The 14,012-nt window shown below is 61.6% G+C and overlaps 1 protein-coding gene across 1 annotated transcript; it reads left to right on the top strand.

The window, feature by feature from the left end:
• The first annotated feature begins 2,733 nt into the window (after window positions 1–2,733).
• On the top strand, window positions 2,734–12,514 carry KCTD17 (potassium channel tetramerization domain containing 17). Its single transcript, XM_032346390.1, is given in 9 exon segments — window positions 2,734–3,148; window positions 4,288–4,396; window positions 6,666–6,757; window positions 7,527–7,622; window positions 9,274–9,399; window positions 10,649–10,742; window positions 11,361–11,375; window positions 11,378–11,450; window positions 12,328–12,514. Coding segments are annotated over 9 exon segments (933 nt in total). The 5' UTR covers window positions 2,734–2,890; the 3' UTR covers window positions 12,398–12,514.
• The last annotated feature ends 1,498 nt before the right edge of the window (window positions 12,515–14,012 follow it).

The following is a 14,012-nucleotide window of genomic DNA, read 5'->3' as shown; positions in this document are numbered from 1 at the left end:
GGCTGCGGCAATGACTTTAGGTGAGGACTTTGGGATATATCCGTGTTCCTTCAGCTCCAGTTGGGGGGGAGCAGGGGGACTCCTGGGTCACTCTGGGTCTGGGGATTTAACCTAAGGAAATGAGAGCTGCTGTGCTGTGGAGGCTGGGTCCTTGGGGGTGGCCTTTCTCTCTACCTGTCCTTGCAAACCCGGCATGGAGGAGTGGGTGAGGTTGGTTCATCCTGGGCAATGGGAATGGATTTGAAGAACCATTAAAGTGCCTTGCCTCAGGCCCCGATCTCGGGTCCAACCAGCAGTAGATGGGGAGGCAGGGGGGGTTCCAGCAAAGCCAACACTCACGGAAGCTTTGCTCAGGAAATGAGCTGCGTGTTCTTCACATGCCTTCCCCTGTTAGCTCATGGAGTCCTGACAACTGTGTAATTACCTATAACTATTACTATCCTCACTGAGGTGCAGAGAGGTTAGGTGACTTTGCCAAGGTCACCTGTCAAGCTAGCAAGCCGTAAAGCCTGGGCTGGCATGCTTGTCTGGGATCCTGTACCCCTGAATCACCCCTCCTCCGGTCTCACCTGCTTTCCAAGGCCCAGTTCAGAGCCCTATTAAGAAGGACCTGAAAGTTGCTCTTCCTTGAAGGGGACAGCAGGGAGCAGTGTAACCAACAAGCCTTAGAAGTTTGGCTCCCTTCCAAGGTAATCATCATCCTGAGAAACCGTCTCAGGGATGTTTGGTTTTGTCCTCTAGATGGGGAAGACATGCAAAAAACCAAGAAGAGTGCCAGTCCGCAATCAGAAACAGGACCGCCATTCTCCTGAGCATCACACCCGGAGAGACAACTGTCGCTTCCCCAAAAGGCACCGCAAACACAGGTCAGCCCCAAACTGACCTCATCCCCCTGCTCACTGCCCAGATCTGCCTCTCCTCCTATACCGCCTCCCTTGCTTTATAGAACCTTCTACTTCTTCTGCGTCCTCCCTGCCTCTCACACTTCCTTGAACCCGAGTCTCTTCCTTCCACATACCGACTGAATCTACCCTCTTTCGTCTTGGCCTGTTGACTCTGCCCTGGTTGGGGCTTCCCCCTGTCCTGACCCAGATGACCTCTTAACTAGACTCTCAGCGTTTCAAACCACCCTCCCTGCAGCCCCCGGAGTGCTCCAAGTGGCCAGTCTAACCCCATCACTCCCTGCCTACATGCCTTAAGTGGGTAAAGAAGCATTTCCTGCTCTAGCTTTGTTTTAACTAACAATGGCCAAGGGCTCACACTACGTTCTAGGGGTGCTGCTGATCTGACAAGCCAGTCCATATCCCACTTCACTCGTCTACCCATCCAACCCATCCACCCATCCACCCATCCAATATACTGAAAGCCAGGGACTAAGCCAGATGTTTAACAGACACTAATCTTCACAACAACGCTCTGCGGGAGCTACTATCATAATTCTCATTTTGCAAAAGGAAAGATAACCAGGCTCAGAGAGGAAGTTGCTCAAGAACATATTGGTGAGTTCTCAGGAGCAACCCTCTAGCAGCTGTGACCTATTCCCTGCCAAGGGGGAGGGCTTTGTGGAGAAGGCAGAGGCTTGGGTCATAACTGAACTTTCAGCACACTAGGCTGTCTAGTGTGGGGAACCTGGGGTGGAGGGGGGCACCGGGATCACTGAGGGGAGCCTCGGACCCCTCCTCTTTAATCCAGGACCAGGACAGAAACATCAAGGAGAGAAAGTGAAGGACAGCGTCCCTTTCAGCCTTCGTCCCCAGCTGGTTCCAGATGACATGAAGAGCTGTCCCTCTTCCCCCTCCCTGCAGTATGTCAGTGCCAACTCCAAGTTATCTGGCTTAGACGGGGACCCTCGGAACCAACCCCTCCTCCCCCTCCCGAATTACGGATGGGAAAAGTGAGACCTCACCTAATACCTCAGCCTACAAAAGCTGGAGTGAAAACCCAGCCCTCCTTTTTTTTTTTTTTTAAAGATTTTATTTATTTATTTGACAGGCAGAAATTACAAGTAGGCAGAGAGGCAGGCAGAGAGAGAGAGAGGAAGAAGCAGGCTCCCCACTGAGCAGAGAGCCCGACGTGGGGCTCGATCCCAGGACCCTGGGATCATGACCCAAGCCGAAGGCAGAGGCTTTAACCACTGAGCCACCCAGGCGCCCCCCAGCCCTCCTGACTTTGACCCACTGCCCTGTCGACCCTTCCTCCCTAGACATCTTTCTCAGGGAACACTGACCGCCCATGGCAGGGGGGCAGGAAGGGGGCCTTGGTGGTCACCTGGAACCCACCTGGGTTGCTGTCCTGCCACTCACCAGCTGTGTGAGGTCACTTCACATCTGTGTCCTCCTCTGCACGATACGGGTATAGTGATACCGACCTCACAGAGCTGCTGAGAGCCTCAGTGACTAATACAGACATGCAAAGCATCTGGAATATAGGGGGTGGTGGGTCAACTTTAAGCCCAACTATGTTGTCCTTAAAGAACTTACCTTGGCAGAGAACGCAGCCCGCCCCAACCCCACACATCACACAAAGAGCAGTATGAAAGCATCTTGGAGAACGGATACAGGTAAATGCTACAGAATCCTGGAAGCAGTAGTTTCTTTCCATTATCGGCTGTTTGATGACCCAGACCCGACAAGGAGGAAACAGTCGAGTGTAGAGCACACAGGAGGGAGGAGTGCCGGTTTGGAGGAGCACTCTCTATTGTCCTGGTGACCTCGAATCTGACCTTCCCCAAACACCATGATTTGGCTAAAGAGCTTCTTCTAGAGGCCAGGTCTGCGGGACGCCCACGAAGCGCCGAGTGGATCTGGCTGCGAGGGCCGCTCGGGGGCCCCGGAGACCCCCACCCCTACCGCGGCCGCCCCGCCCCGGGGCGCGGACTACAGCTCCCGGCATGCCCGGCGCGCGGTACCTGCCCGCCCCCAGCCGCCGCGCCGGGAGGATGCAGACGCCGGGGCGAGCGGGGAGGATGGAGGCCGGGGAGGCAGCGCCGCCGGCGGGGATGGGCGGCCGCGCGGCGGGCGGCTGGGGCAAGTGGGTGCGGCTTAACGTCGGGGGCACGGTGTTCCTGACCACCCGACAGACGCTGTGCCGGGAGCAGAAGTCCTTCCTCAGCCGCCTGTGCCAGGGGGAAGAGCTGCAGTCGGACCGGGTGAGGCCCGCGCGGTGAGCGGCCCGCGGGCGGGGGGTTCTCTGCCCGCTCGAATCCGGGCTGGCCTGGCCGGGAACCCGGCTGCTTTTATATCCCAAGAGCCGGAGGCAGGAAAAACTGGCGAGGGGAAGGGAGGAGGAAGTGGCTGGGAGAGCGAGGCTTGTGCCCATTGCCGTGGCAACGGGACAACGCCAGGCCGCGGCCATTTGGAGCCTTCTGAGCACTGCCCGGGGCTCCCTCCTCGGGGGGCTGGTAGGATCGGGACTCTCCCCCTTCTTTAGGGCCTTCCCTTCTTCCCGAACGGGACTCCCGCACTGGGAAAGGGAATTGCTGAGGCTGCTTCCCCCGCCCTTCGGGGTGTGGGTGGCCTAGGAGTGCAGGGAGCTGGGTGGAGAAGTCCTGGGGTGCCTTCTGAGCTGGGCCTCATCAGGGAGGAGCCCTGGCCTATCTGGCACCATTTCTGGGCTCCCATCCCGGCTCTGCTGCAAACTGCCTGCGTGACCTTGGGTCAGACCCCTCCCTGGTCCAGGCTCAGCCTCCTGTCTGTAACCAGAGGAGGCTGGTCCGGAGGTGACCTCTAGGGCCCCCTCTCCCTCATTCCCTGACCCTCTAATGCTGTGACCTTGGGCAAGTCCCCTTTTTCCCCCTGTAGAGTTGCACGGATGCCCGCCCTGCCTCCCTGCAGGCCATGCCTGTCCAATGAGATAGCGGCTCCTTTGGTAACTTGTAAACATCCCACGTCCCCAGAATGACTGGGGAGCTGATGGAGATAGTGTAGGGCTGGCTTCAGAGGAACAGCCTCTAAGAGGGACGATCACTGAACCCTACTCTGGGTTGGGTGCCCCTCAGAACTCACTGGATGCTCACAATGACCCCTAGTTAGAGGGGAACGGAGCGAGGCTCAGAGAGGTCAAGTCGCCCGCCCAAGGTCACACAGCGAGAAAAAGGCAGAGGCAGGATTTGCTTCTAGGTGTTTCCGACCCTAAAGCCTTTCTCCTCCATCATGCCCCTTTGCTCCAGGGAAGAACAGACTGCGTTCACTCCCTCCCTCCAATCCATACTGGGCCTGGAGTGGGGGTCGGGTTGGGGGTGGAAGAAGCTCCCTCTCCTCTCATGGCCTGTGCCCCTCATGTCCATAGGATGAGACCGGGGCCTACCTCATTGACCGTGACCCCACCTACTTCGGGCCCATCCTGAACTTTCTCCGGCATGGCAAGCTGGTGCTGGACAAGGACATGGCTGAGGAGGGTGAGTTGGGCCAGGGGGCTGGCTGGGAACTACATCATCCTAGCCCTTGCCCTCTTCAGGCTGCCGGAGCCTTCCATGGAGATCCCAAGTTTCTCCCAGTTGGGAGGTGGGGTGGGGGAAGGGACATTGAACTTCTTCCCCGCTGCCTGCCTCGTGATCCCTGAAAAGGCTGAATCTCAAGGCCTCTGCATGGGTTGAGCCTCGGGGCTCTGCCGAGCTGACCTCACCGGAGTTTTGCTGAGTGCCCACAGAGAAGCGGAGGAGAGAGGGAGCCTGTGAGGCCGGCAGCCTCTGTTGTGGGCACGGATGCTCTTTCCCCGGACCTCCTGGGAAGCCAGGTGTGCGCGGGGTGGAGGTGGGCATGGGAGGAGGAGGTCTGGCTCTTTCTCTGTGGGTGATCCGGTATCTCTCGGGTGCCTGGTGAGGCTGGCAGGCAGCCGGTGGGTGGAGCCGGTGACTCTTCCCCAAATCCAGAGGCCTCTCGAACACAGCTGGCTGTGGGTGGAGGTGGGGGAGGGGACTCTGCTCCCCCAGCAGGGGGTTTGGTCCCTCTGGGGCCTAGGTGGCCGAGGCCCGAAGATGCCCACTTCTGGCTCCAGCAGATGGTTCAGGAAGCCATGCCTGGAAGAATACCCTTTTGGCAAAGCCTCAGCCATGGGCAGGGCCTACAGTCAGGGTCAAGTTAACTCTGAGGGGCCCAGGGTGTGGCTCTGGGTCAGATCCAGCCAGGCCAGCTGGGCATGTCACTTTTCCTTCCTCCGCTTGTGTGTGTAAATTAGGGGCGGTGAGAGCGTGCTTTGGGACAACAGGTGCCGTGAGTCCCAGTGCTCATACCCCGTGGGCGTCTAGCACAGCCCATCCTTCCTCACTTGGGGCCCACAGTCTCCCTTCCGGACCCACATGTATGTGGTGTTCTAGAGGCCAAGTAGCTCCCCAGTGGGCTAGGGCTCACATTCAGAGTGAACGGTGGGCACCCACCCCGCCACTTTCGGGCAGCTCCTCAGGGAGGACAGGTAGCGGGGGACCTGGGAGCAGGGCCCGCGGGGAGGGGAGGTGAACACTCTCACTGCGTCCCAGCTGACGTCTGTTTACAGGTTCTGGGATTCTCCCAGCACCTCACAGGGGGCTGGGGCCCCCACCAAAGGAGCCGGAGGACCTGGGAAGAGATTTACTAGCTGTGTGGCACCAAGAAATTAACTTATGTCTCTTGTGCCTCCATGGCCCCGTCTGTGAAATGGGGTCACCATAATGCCCACCTTCCCAAGCCACTGTGGGGGTAAAAGGAACTAAAACAAGTGTGTTCCTTAGCTCAGCACCCGGCACCAAGGACCCACGATGCCACGTTAGCTGTCTGTCCTCTGCAGGGCTCACGAGCTGCACTCAGGCAGCAACGCTCAGTGGCCGCCCCCTCTGTGCCAGTGCTGTGTGGGCTCCTGGGACAGCAGGCCGATCAGGCCTGGTACCCGTCCTCAGGGAGCCCAGAAGCCAGTCAAGGAAAGGACCAGAAGGGGTCCCTGCCCTGTACAAACACAGGGGAATCGAAAGGCGCGGGGCCATTGCCCTTCCCTGGAAAGGTGACTCACTTAATCTCCGAGACTCTCAGTTCCCCCAACTGTGTAGGGACATTAATTCCTGCTTCCCCACGTCCCCAGGGCTCTGCAAACTGTAGGGCTGGGGAGGGGCAAGGGCACAAAGATTATGCATTTGTAGTGGGCTCTGAAGTCAGAGGAACTTGAATTTGGATCCCAGCTCTTGCGACTTAACTGGCTGCGTTGCTTCCGACAGCTGCTTCTCTTTCCGGTCCTCAGTTTCCTCGATTGTTCAGGGGAGGCAACAAAGGTACCTATTTCTAGTGCTGAGAAGAAACTGCAGGAAAGGATGTGGAATGCTTAGCCCAGTCCCTGCACTGAGCGCATGATTCATAAACAGGAGCAGGTCATGGGGGTCAGCCACGGTCCCTCTCGCGGTGGTATTCTAGGCTCCAGCCTCAGCCAGCTCTGTGTCTTGCCAGCCCTAGAGCAGCCCCCAGATGAGGGCATTGGCAGGTGTCCCTGGGTCGCCAGGCTCAGCACAGGAGGGATGTAGGGTTGGCTGGGTGATAGCCTCTCACCCCTTCCACAGAGAATATAGGATCCCAGGAAGGAAACATCCCCTCCTGCTGGAGCCCGGAGCTGACTGGAGTGGGAGTGGGTGTGGAGGCAGAGGGCACGAGGGGAGAAGAGCTCACGGGGGCCACCGAGTGACCCGGGGGCTGTCCGGTCTGTGCCAGGGGTCCTAGAGGAAGCCGAGTTCTACAACATTGGCCCGCTGATCCGCATCATCAAAGACCGAATGGAGGAGAAGGACTACCCCGTCACACAGGTCGGGGCGGCGGGGTGGCGGGGCGGCTGGGCGGCGGGAAAGGAGGCCAGGGCTGGGGGAGGCGGGGAGAGGCTTGAGAGAGTTGGGCAGGCCAAGCTGGCCTGTAAAGGGAGGGTGTGGCTGAGCTTCCGGGCTGCCCAGCAAAAGCCCCAGACGGGGGGAAGCCCTCTGCTTGCTGTCCCTGACGCGGCTCTGCTCGCGGTGTGACCTTGGGCCCATCGCATCCCCTCTCCGCACCTTGATTTTCCCTTGTGGAGTACAGAGGTGTGGAGACCTGCACACTCCCCTTCCTTACAAGCAAAATGGGGTCCGTGTGGAGGAACAGGGGGCCCTGTGGGGGCAGGGCACAAGCTGCTGGAGTTCACAGTTCGGAGCGGGGGCCCTGGGCCCCGTGTGGAGGAGTTGCTGGAGGGATTCTCTGGCCCACCTTGGGGGAGACGCGGGTGCGGGCGGATGGGCAGGTGGGAGACTGAAGCAGGGAGGCTCCATGCCGTCCTTCCTGCCCCCTCATGGCGCCCGTGGTCCAGCTCTGCCACACTTAAGTTCGGTGGCCGTGGGCGAGTACAACTCACCTCAGTGAAAATACGAAGCATCAAGTGACCCTGCGGGTCCAGTGCCTGGCAGGGGGTAGGCTCTCAGAGTGCGGCTGCCACCTTGCCCCGTCGCCCCGCCCCTCCTCTCCTTCTCGGGGCATGTGGTGTGGGTGGGAGGTTGACAGGTGCGCCTGCCCCGCCCACGGGTGTCTGCCACGTCGCCTCTCCGCCTGCAGGTCCCCCCCAAGCACGTGTACCGCGTGCTGCAGTGCCAGGAGGAGGAGCTCACGCAGATGGTCTCCACCATGTCTGACGGCTGGCGCTTCGAGCAGGTGCGCGGGGGCCCTGGGGCCGCACCGGGAACCTCCGAGCTTCCCCGCATGGCAAGCCCTTCCCTTCTGCACCCCCGGGCTTGGGTGACCTACCGCAGCCCCACAGCCATCACACCGAACCAGGTTTCGTAAGGGCCACAGCTGGCCGCAGGGCAGCTCTAGGCATCCTAGAACTGGGGGTTCTCACATCCGCTGGGGAGTGGTCTACACAGCAGGACGGGCGAGTCTCTGGGCCCCAAAGCTCAGGGGCAAGGAGACCGGAGCCACATGAGTGAGCTGACTCCACCTCGGGTCAGCACCTCCTGTGACAAAGGCACAGGGCCAGTCCCAGGGTCCCTGCGAGCGACAGGCTGAGTCCTGGCCTCGCCACGTCTGTGAAGGCCAAGCAGCAGCTTCCGTGAGGGTTCATAGTGTCCGATCGTCCCCCAATCCACGTGCAGTGTAGTCCTGGAGACATTGATCACAAGTGGGGTTGCCCTCGCCATGCAGCTCGTGGCCCGCCTCTCAGGTTTCCAGAGGAGTAGAGCCAGCAAGTTTACCCAAGGTCACTCGTGTCCCTAGGGAAGGAAGAGGGTTTGGCCACCCCTTTCTCGGCGCCCACCCACAGCTCCTTGCATGTGGAGGTTGACAAAGGGAGAAGGCCCAGAACAGCGGGGCAGGATCGGGGAACAGGCCCCGTCCAGGAGCCAGAGGCCTGGATCTACCACTTACGAGCCGCATAACCTTGAGCAAGACCCATCTCCTCTCTGGGCCTCAGTTTCCTAGTCTGTGATATGGGGCAGTAGTGCTCCCTTTGCAGGACTGTCGTGAAGACGGGAAGGGCCACTGATAAAGTCCCTAGCCAAGGATAGGACTCCAGACACTGGCACCAGCCAGCACCCTGCAGGCTATGGGTCTGTAAGTCTAGAAGACTCCAGAGAGGACTCAGGATCCCGAATTCTAATCCCTGTTCCACCTCCTCTTCAAGCCAGAGGGGCTGATGGTTTTCCCTGCCTGTCAGGTGAGGGTCCCTGGGTGCTAAAGGTCCTAACCAGGGCCTTGTGGTTGTGGTTGCCAGGGGCCCCCAGAGCAAAGGTGGGGCTGCTCTTGAGAGCCTACGGGAGACTCTGGCAATCGCAGGGGCTCCCAGAGGCTGAGCCGACAGCTCAGGGATCGCTGCTCATTGGCCCTCTGGCCTAAGGAATGGACAACCTGTTCTACCTCTGCTTGTAAGAATGAACAGAATATTCTATGGGTGCCCATCATGCCAACCCTGCCCTACAGCTTGGTTCTGGGGCTGCTTCAGCCACATCCGGGACGGAGGGGGACAACCTGCCCATCATCGGCTTCCACCTGCTTTTAGATAATGGCCTCTAGATCTGGGCTGGGGTGAGGGGTGGGGAGCAACAAACATAAGGTAGCCTTTTTCCAAGGAATGCCCCCCCTCCCCTGGCTTAGCTGGGCCTGGAAGCAGACCTGATGCCTAGGTGGGGGATGGGGAGCTGACTCTGACTTTCTATGGAAACTCAGGGCTGGGCCTGACCCGAACAGCAAGATCAGGGCATAAGTTGGTGTCCTGACCAGTGCTGATGTCAAACCCCCTTCCGGGCTGGCCACCTTCAACCCAGCCTGTCTTCTTCCCCCCACCACCCCCCATCCTCCGCCCCCCCAGCTGGTGAATATCGGCTCTTCCTACAACTATGGCAGTGAGGACCAGGCTGAGTTCCTGTGCGTCGTGTCCAAGGAGCTCTACAGCTCCCCACATGGGCTGAGCTCGGAGTCCAGCCGCAAAACCAAGGTGAGCCCCCAGCCTCAGCTTCCCTCCCTGACCCCCCCACCCCGCCCTCCACCTAGCCATCCCTGCTTCTTTCTCCCTCCTGCTACACGCACATAACCACCTGGTCACAGCCAATGCCATCCATCCCATGCCACCCATGGTCCCATCTGCTCACGCCAGTTACCCAGGCCCAGGCGGGGGGGAGAAGTGAAAAGGCTAGGCAGCAGGGAACCTAGGGCACAGCAGCAGGGGACCTAGATGCCGTTTGGAAGGGGTATCTGAAACCAGGGGTCTGGGCATGGTGTGCTGTGCTCTGCACGACCTTGGACAAGCCACAGCCTCTCGGCGCCCCTGTTGTGTTCTCCAAGAACTGAGGGTAGACCACATCCTTTCTGTGGTGCCATCAAGCTTAGAACTTCTGGGATCCAAAAAATGGCCAGTTTATTTCGCAGAGGGCAGAGGAGCCAAATCCACTAATCCTGCCCCTTTCCAGGGCCCCTTCCTCAGGAGCTCTGCAGGAGCGGGTGTCAGGAACCGCACGGGGCCCAGCCATGTGTCTTTGGCCCTGGCCCCTGAGGCAGCAACAGCTGGCCATGGGGAGGGGCTGAGCAGAGGTCCTGCCACCCGTAACCCAGAGCCAGTCAGAGGCCCCAGGGCCTTTGGGCAGGCCCATGGGGTAGGGCAGCGAGCCAGGTTGGGAAGAAGGGACACCATTCCTCCTAGGGGCCTGTCCCTGTGCATCAGAGACTTATGAACCCTGGCTTCCTGTTTGTCTGTCTGCCCCCTTGTTCTGTGACTTCCCCTGCTCCCCCCACCAGGGGTCAGCACTGTCTTGCAAGGGTGCAAGAGTGAGCCCGCTGCTCCTGCCTCTCCAGGAGCCCCTGGGGGGCCTCCCAGATGCGGGTGGGGTCTGCCCTGGGCCTTCCCTGGCCTCCTTTCTACACTGGGGCCTCCTAAAGTGAGGACGTCCCTCGAGGACGCCCTGGCCATATGCCCGCCCGCTCCCCTTCCACCCCTGGGAGCCCCCCTACTGCTCCGTGAGTCCCCAGCCCGGCCCCATTTTCTCTGCCCTTCCTCCGGTCCCTTCTCAGACTCCCCCGTTCCGGGGGAGCTGGACGAGATTCCCCAGCTTCTCCCTCCTCAAGGGCCCCCTTCGTCCTGCCCGCCCGGTGGTGGGGCCCGCGGGGCCAGCCACCTGCCGGCACTGCCCGGCCGGGCCCCTTGTTAGCTGTCCACTCTTTCTTCCCTGGGTCCGCCGGCTGGTGCACAGAGCGCGGAGCAGCAGCTGGAGGAGGAGCGGCAGCAGGAGGAGGTGCAGGTGCAGGTGGAACAGGTGCAGGTGGAGGCAGATGCCCAGGAGAAAGGTGCAGCCACCCCCCGAGGACAATGATTGCTAATAACCGCCGGCGCCTCCCGCCCCCTGCCCGCTGGAGCCCGCTGCCGCACCCGGGGGCCGGGGCCTGCGGGGGGACGGGCCGCCAGGGCTAGCTCCGCCGCGCGCCGGCCGCCTCCCCTGCATAACCATCCCTTCTCTCACTTTCTCTTTGCAGCCCTGGCAGCTCAGGAGCCCGCTAACCTTTTCTCCCTCCCACCACCGCCTCCTCCTCCTCCGCTTCCTGCCGGAGGCCCCGCCTCATCTCCACCCACCTCTTCTTCCTCCTGGATCTCATCTGCACCCTGCCTCTTCCCTCTCTGCCCCTGCCCGGGTTTCCTCTCCTCCGCCTGCTCGCACCTCCCTCCTGGGGCCGCCCCGGGCCCGGCCCCCCGCGCCCTGCCCCCGGGCGCCCCGGCCCCGCACCCGCACCCCCGAGCGTCCCGCCTGCCGCCTCCCGCGCCCCGGCCTGGGGAGCAGGGCCCCGGCCGTCTGTCCTCCGCGCCCGCCAGCCCCGCAGCCACCGCCGCCGCCGGGCCCCGCTGAGGCCGGGCCGCCCCGCCCCCAGAGCCTCACCTGCTCGCCTCCTCCTCACCTCTCCTCCTTGCAGGTTCCCGTCCGCACCCCTCAGACCTGAGGCTGCGCTGGCCGTGAGGGCTCCTCCCCGGCCCCTCGCCCGCCCCCAGAGCCGCCATCCCTGGTTTGTAGCTTGGCGGAGCTGGAGGGAGGGCGGAAGCCAGGAGGGGGCGCGTCTCCTGTTCCCGGACCCGAGCCTCTCGCTCGGCTGACTTTCTCCCCTCCCCTGCTTTTGGCCTTGGGTGTGAGGCTCTGAGAGGAGAGGAAAGTCAGGGGCCGGCCTGGTTCCCAGCCAGCCGCCAGCACCAGGGCTCCAGAGCCGGGCTGGAAAGGAGGGAGGGGAGACAGCGGCATCACAGCGCGCCCCTCCCCCACCGGGCCCTGGGGTTCCCGGTTCTTGGGTGGGGGGAAGGACAGCCAGCCTGGGAGTCCCTTGGCCTGCAAGGAGTCAACCAGAGTTGGCTAAGGATCTGGGTGTCACAGAAAAAGTCCTGGCCAGGTCCCCCGGAGCCCCTACTCAATCTTAGCTGCCTGCTGTGTGACCTTGGGCAAGTCACTGTCCCTCTCTAGGCCACAGTTGCCTCTGAAATGGGGACAGACAGCTGCTGTCTCTGACCTTTTGCCTGAGACAGCAGGGACCTGGCCTTGACCCCCTCTGGCCAGAGTCTTGGGGACTCTGACCTCCGAGGCAGCCACCACCCAGCCTCACCCTGGGGTTCCCGGATGGGCAAGCTGGGTCCCCTTCCTGCTCCCCCTCCTCGGCTCTGAATTCACCTTCTCTGGGCCTCAGCCCCCCACCCTCTTCTCAGAAGGGAGCCTGTGACTCACCTACCTCTCTCTCTCTCCCTCTCTTCCCTGCCCTGCCCTCCATTTCAATCTCCTCTCTGCCCTCCCCTGGCCTTGCCTCACCCTCCTCACTGGCCCCACCTTCCCTCCCCCATCCTGGTGTTCTGATCACCCTCCCACCTGCCCCCCTGCCCCTTCCCCCTCTTATTTTCTAGCTGTTACAAGCCAGAGGCACCCGGATGTGAGGCCCCAGATCACCTCCAGGGACTTGGGGTTCCGATCTGAAATCCTTTATTTTTGTACCGCGGGGTGGGGCCCCGGCTCCAGGCAGAGGAAGCAGTCTCCCCCCTGCCACTTCTGTCTACACCTGCGGGGCTGTGATTTCCCCCCGCCTCTGGGGGCTGGGCAGGGGCCCGCTGGGACCTCTCAAGGCCCGAAGTGGGCCCTGGGACCCCTGGGCGGAGCTGCCTGCGTGTGGCCAAAGTGTGACGCTGTCCAGCTGTGTCTCCCACGGCCCCACGGTCCCTCCCCCGGGCCCCCCAGCTGCATGAATGGTACCCTTCCCCCTGACCCCGTCACGTCTCCTCCTTGAGCCTTAGTCTCCTCATCTGTCAAATGGGTTCGCTCTCCCCGCCGCCGCCACCTACCTCACAGGGTTGTTGTGAGGTTACAAAGACCAGCAAGGTCGCAGACAGCCCTCGGGGAGTGTACAAAGCACCAGACCGGAGGGTGGCCCTCCCTTCACCCTTCCCTCAGAGGGGGACGGCCCTGCTCGGCCCCAGATGGAGATTCAGGTATTGGCGGGGTGAAGGGCATGGGGGTTGGCCTTGTGGGAAAAAGAGGGAGGGTGACCCGGCCTTCACCTTGGCCGCTCCCACCCCTGTCTGCACTGTGGGGTGCAGAGGGCCCTGGCCAGGAGGGGGCAGGCCGGGGTCTCAGCAGGAGCAGAGCAGCCCTTCAGGAACTGGTAGTGATAAGGGCCAGGGGGACACGCTTCCCTCTGTCCCGGGGAGAGTCTGGGGGTAGCAGGGGCTGAGCAAGAGGCTCCCCACGCCTTTATGATCCCCCGGGCTGTGTCCAACCCCACCATGTAATAAAGCCTGAAGAAACAGCCGCTGGGCTGCCTTCCTCTCTTCCTCTGGGCCACCTTCGGGGATGGGGTTTAATTCAAGTTTGGGTCAATGACTCCTAGGTGATGGGGCTTTTTCCTAAAGCCCGGGAACCCTGCCCTGTGGTCACTCTCCTGTGTATTTCGAGGAGGGAGGTCATGGCTCCCTCCTCTGCCCCACTCTGGCTTGCTGGGAGAACTTGGGCAGGTGCCTGCCCTCTCGGGTCTCAGTTAACTCATCTGTGAAGTGAGGGGTTGGAGCAGGTGACTTACAAGGCCCAACCCCGGGGAGCCATGCAGGTCTCTTCCTGCCTCTGGGCAGTCCTAGACCAGCTGGGGATGCTTAGGGGATAGGGGGCTCCCGGAACCAGCATGGCAGGGCCCCATACTTCCTGGCCTCACCCCACCATTCCTATGGCCCTTTGCTCCAGCCTAACCCCAACAGGACACCCCCCTGCTTCCTGCTGTGACTTTTCTTTGACCCTCCGCCCCTCCAGATCACTACCACCCTTCGCCCAAGTCCAGGAAATAGAAACACCCAGGCTCCTTCTCTCCGAGCCCACTGGACCCCAGGCGTCGGCATGACACCCCCCACCCCGGCCCCTGCCTGGCCAGTCCCTTCACATACCTTGTCCCACTGTGTGTCTGCCGGGTTCTCCCATTTCACATCTTAGCGCTGCCAGGGACATCCTGGCAGAGCAGAGACTCTCCCCTGGGCCAGGTGAGGCCCCCCCTGCTCTGCTTGAGCCTGGAGGGGGGAGCCCACGCCCTCCCCTTGGGACATTCGGCTCG

Source organism: Mustela erminea, chromosome 6 (genome assembly GCF_009829155.1).
Source record: "Mustela erminea isolate mMusErm1 chromosome 6, mMusErm1.Pri, whole genome shotgun sequence".
Lineage (NCBI taxonomy): Eukaryota > Metazoa > Chordata > Mammalia > Carnivora > Mustelidae > Mustela > Mustela erminea.
Note: the sequence above shows the minus strand (reverse complement) of the source record. Positions and strands in the feature narration are given on the sequence as shown.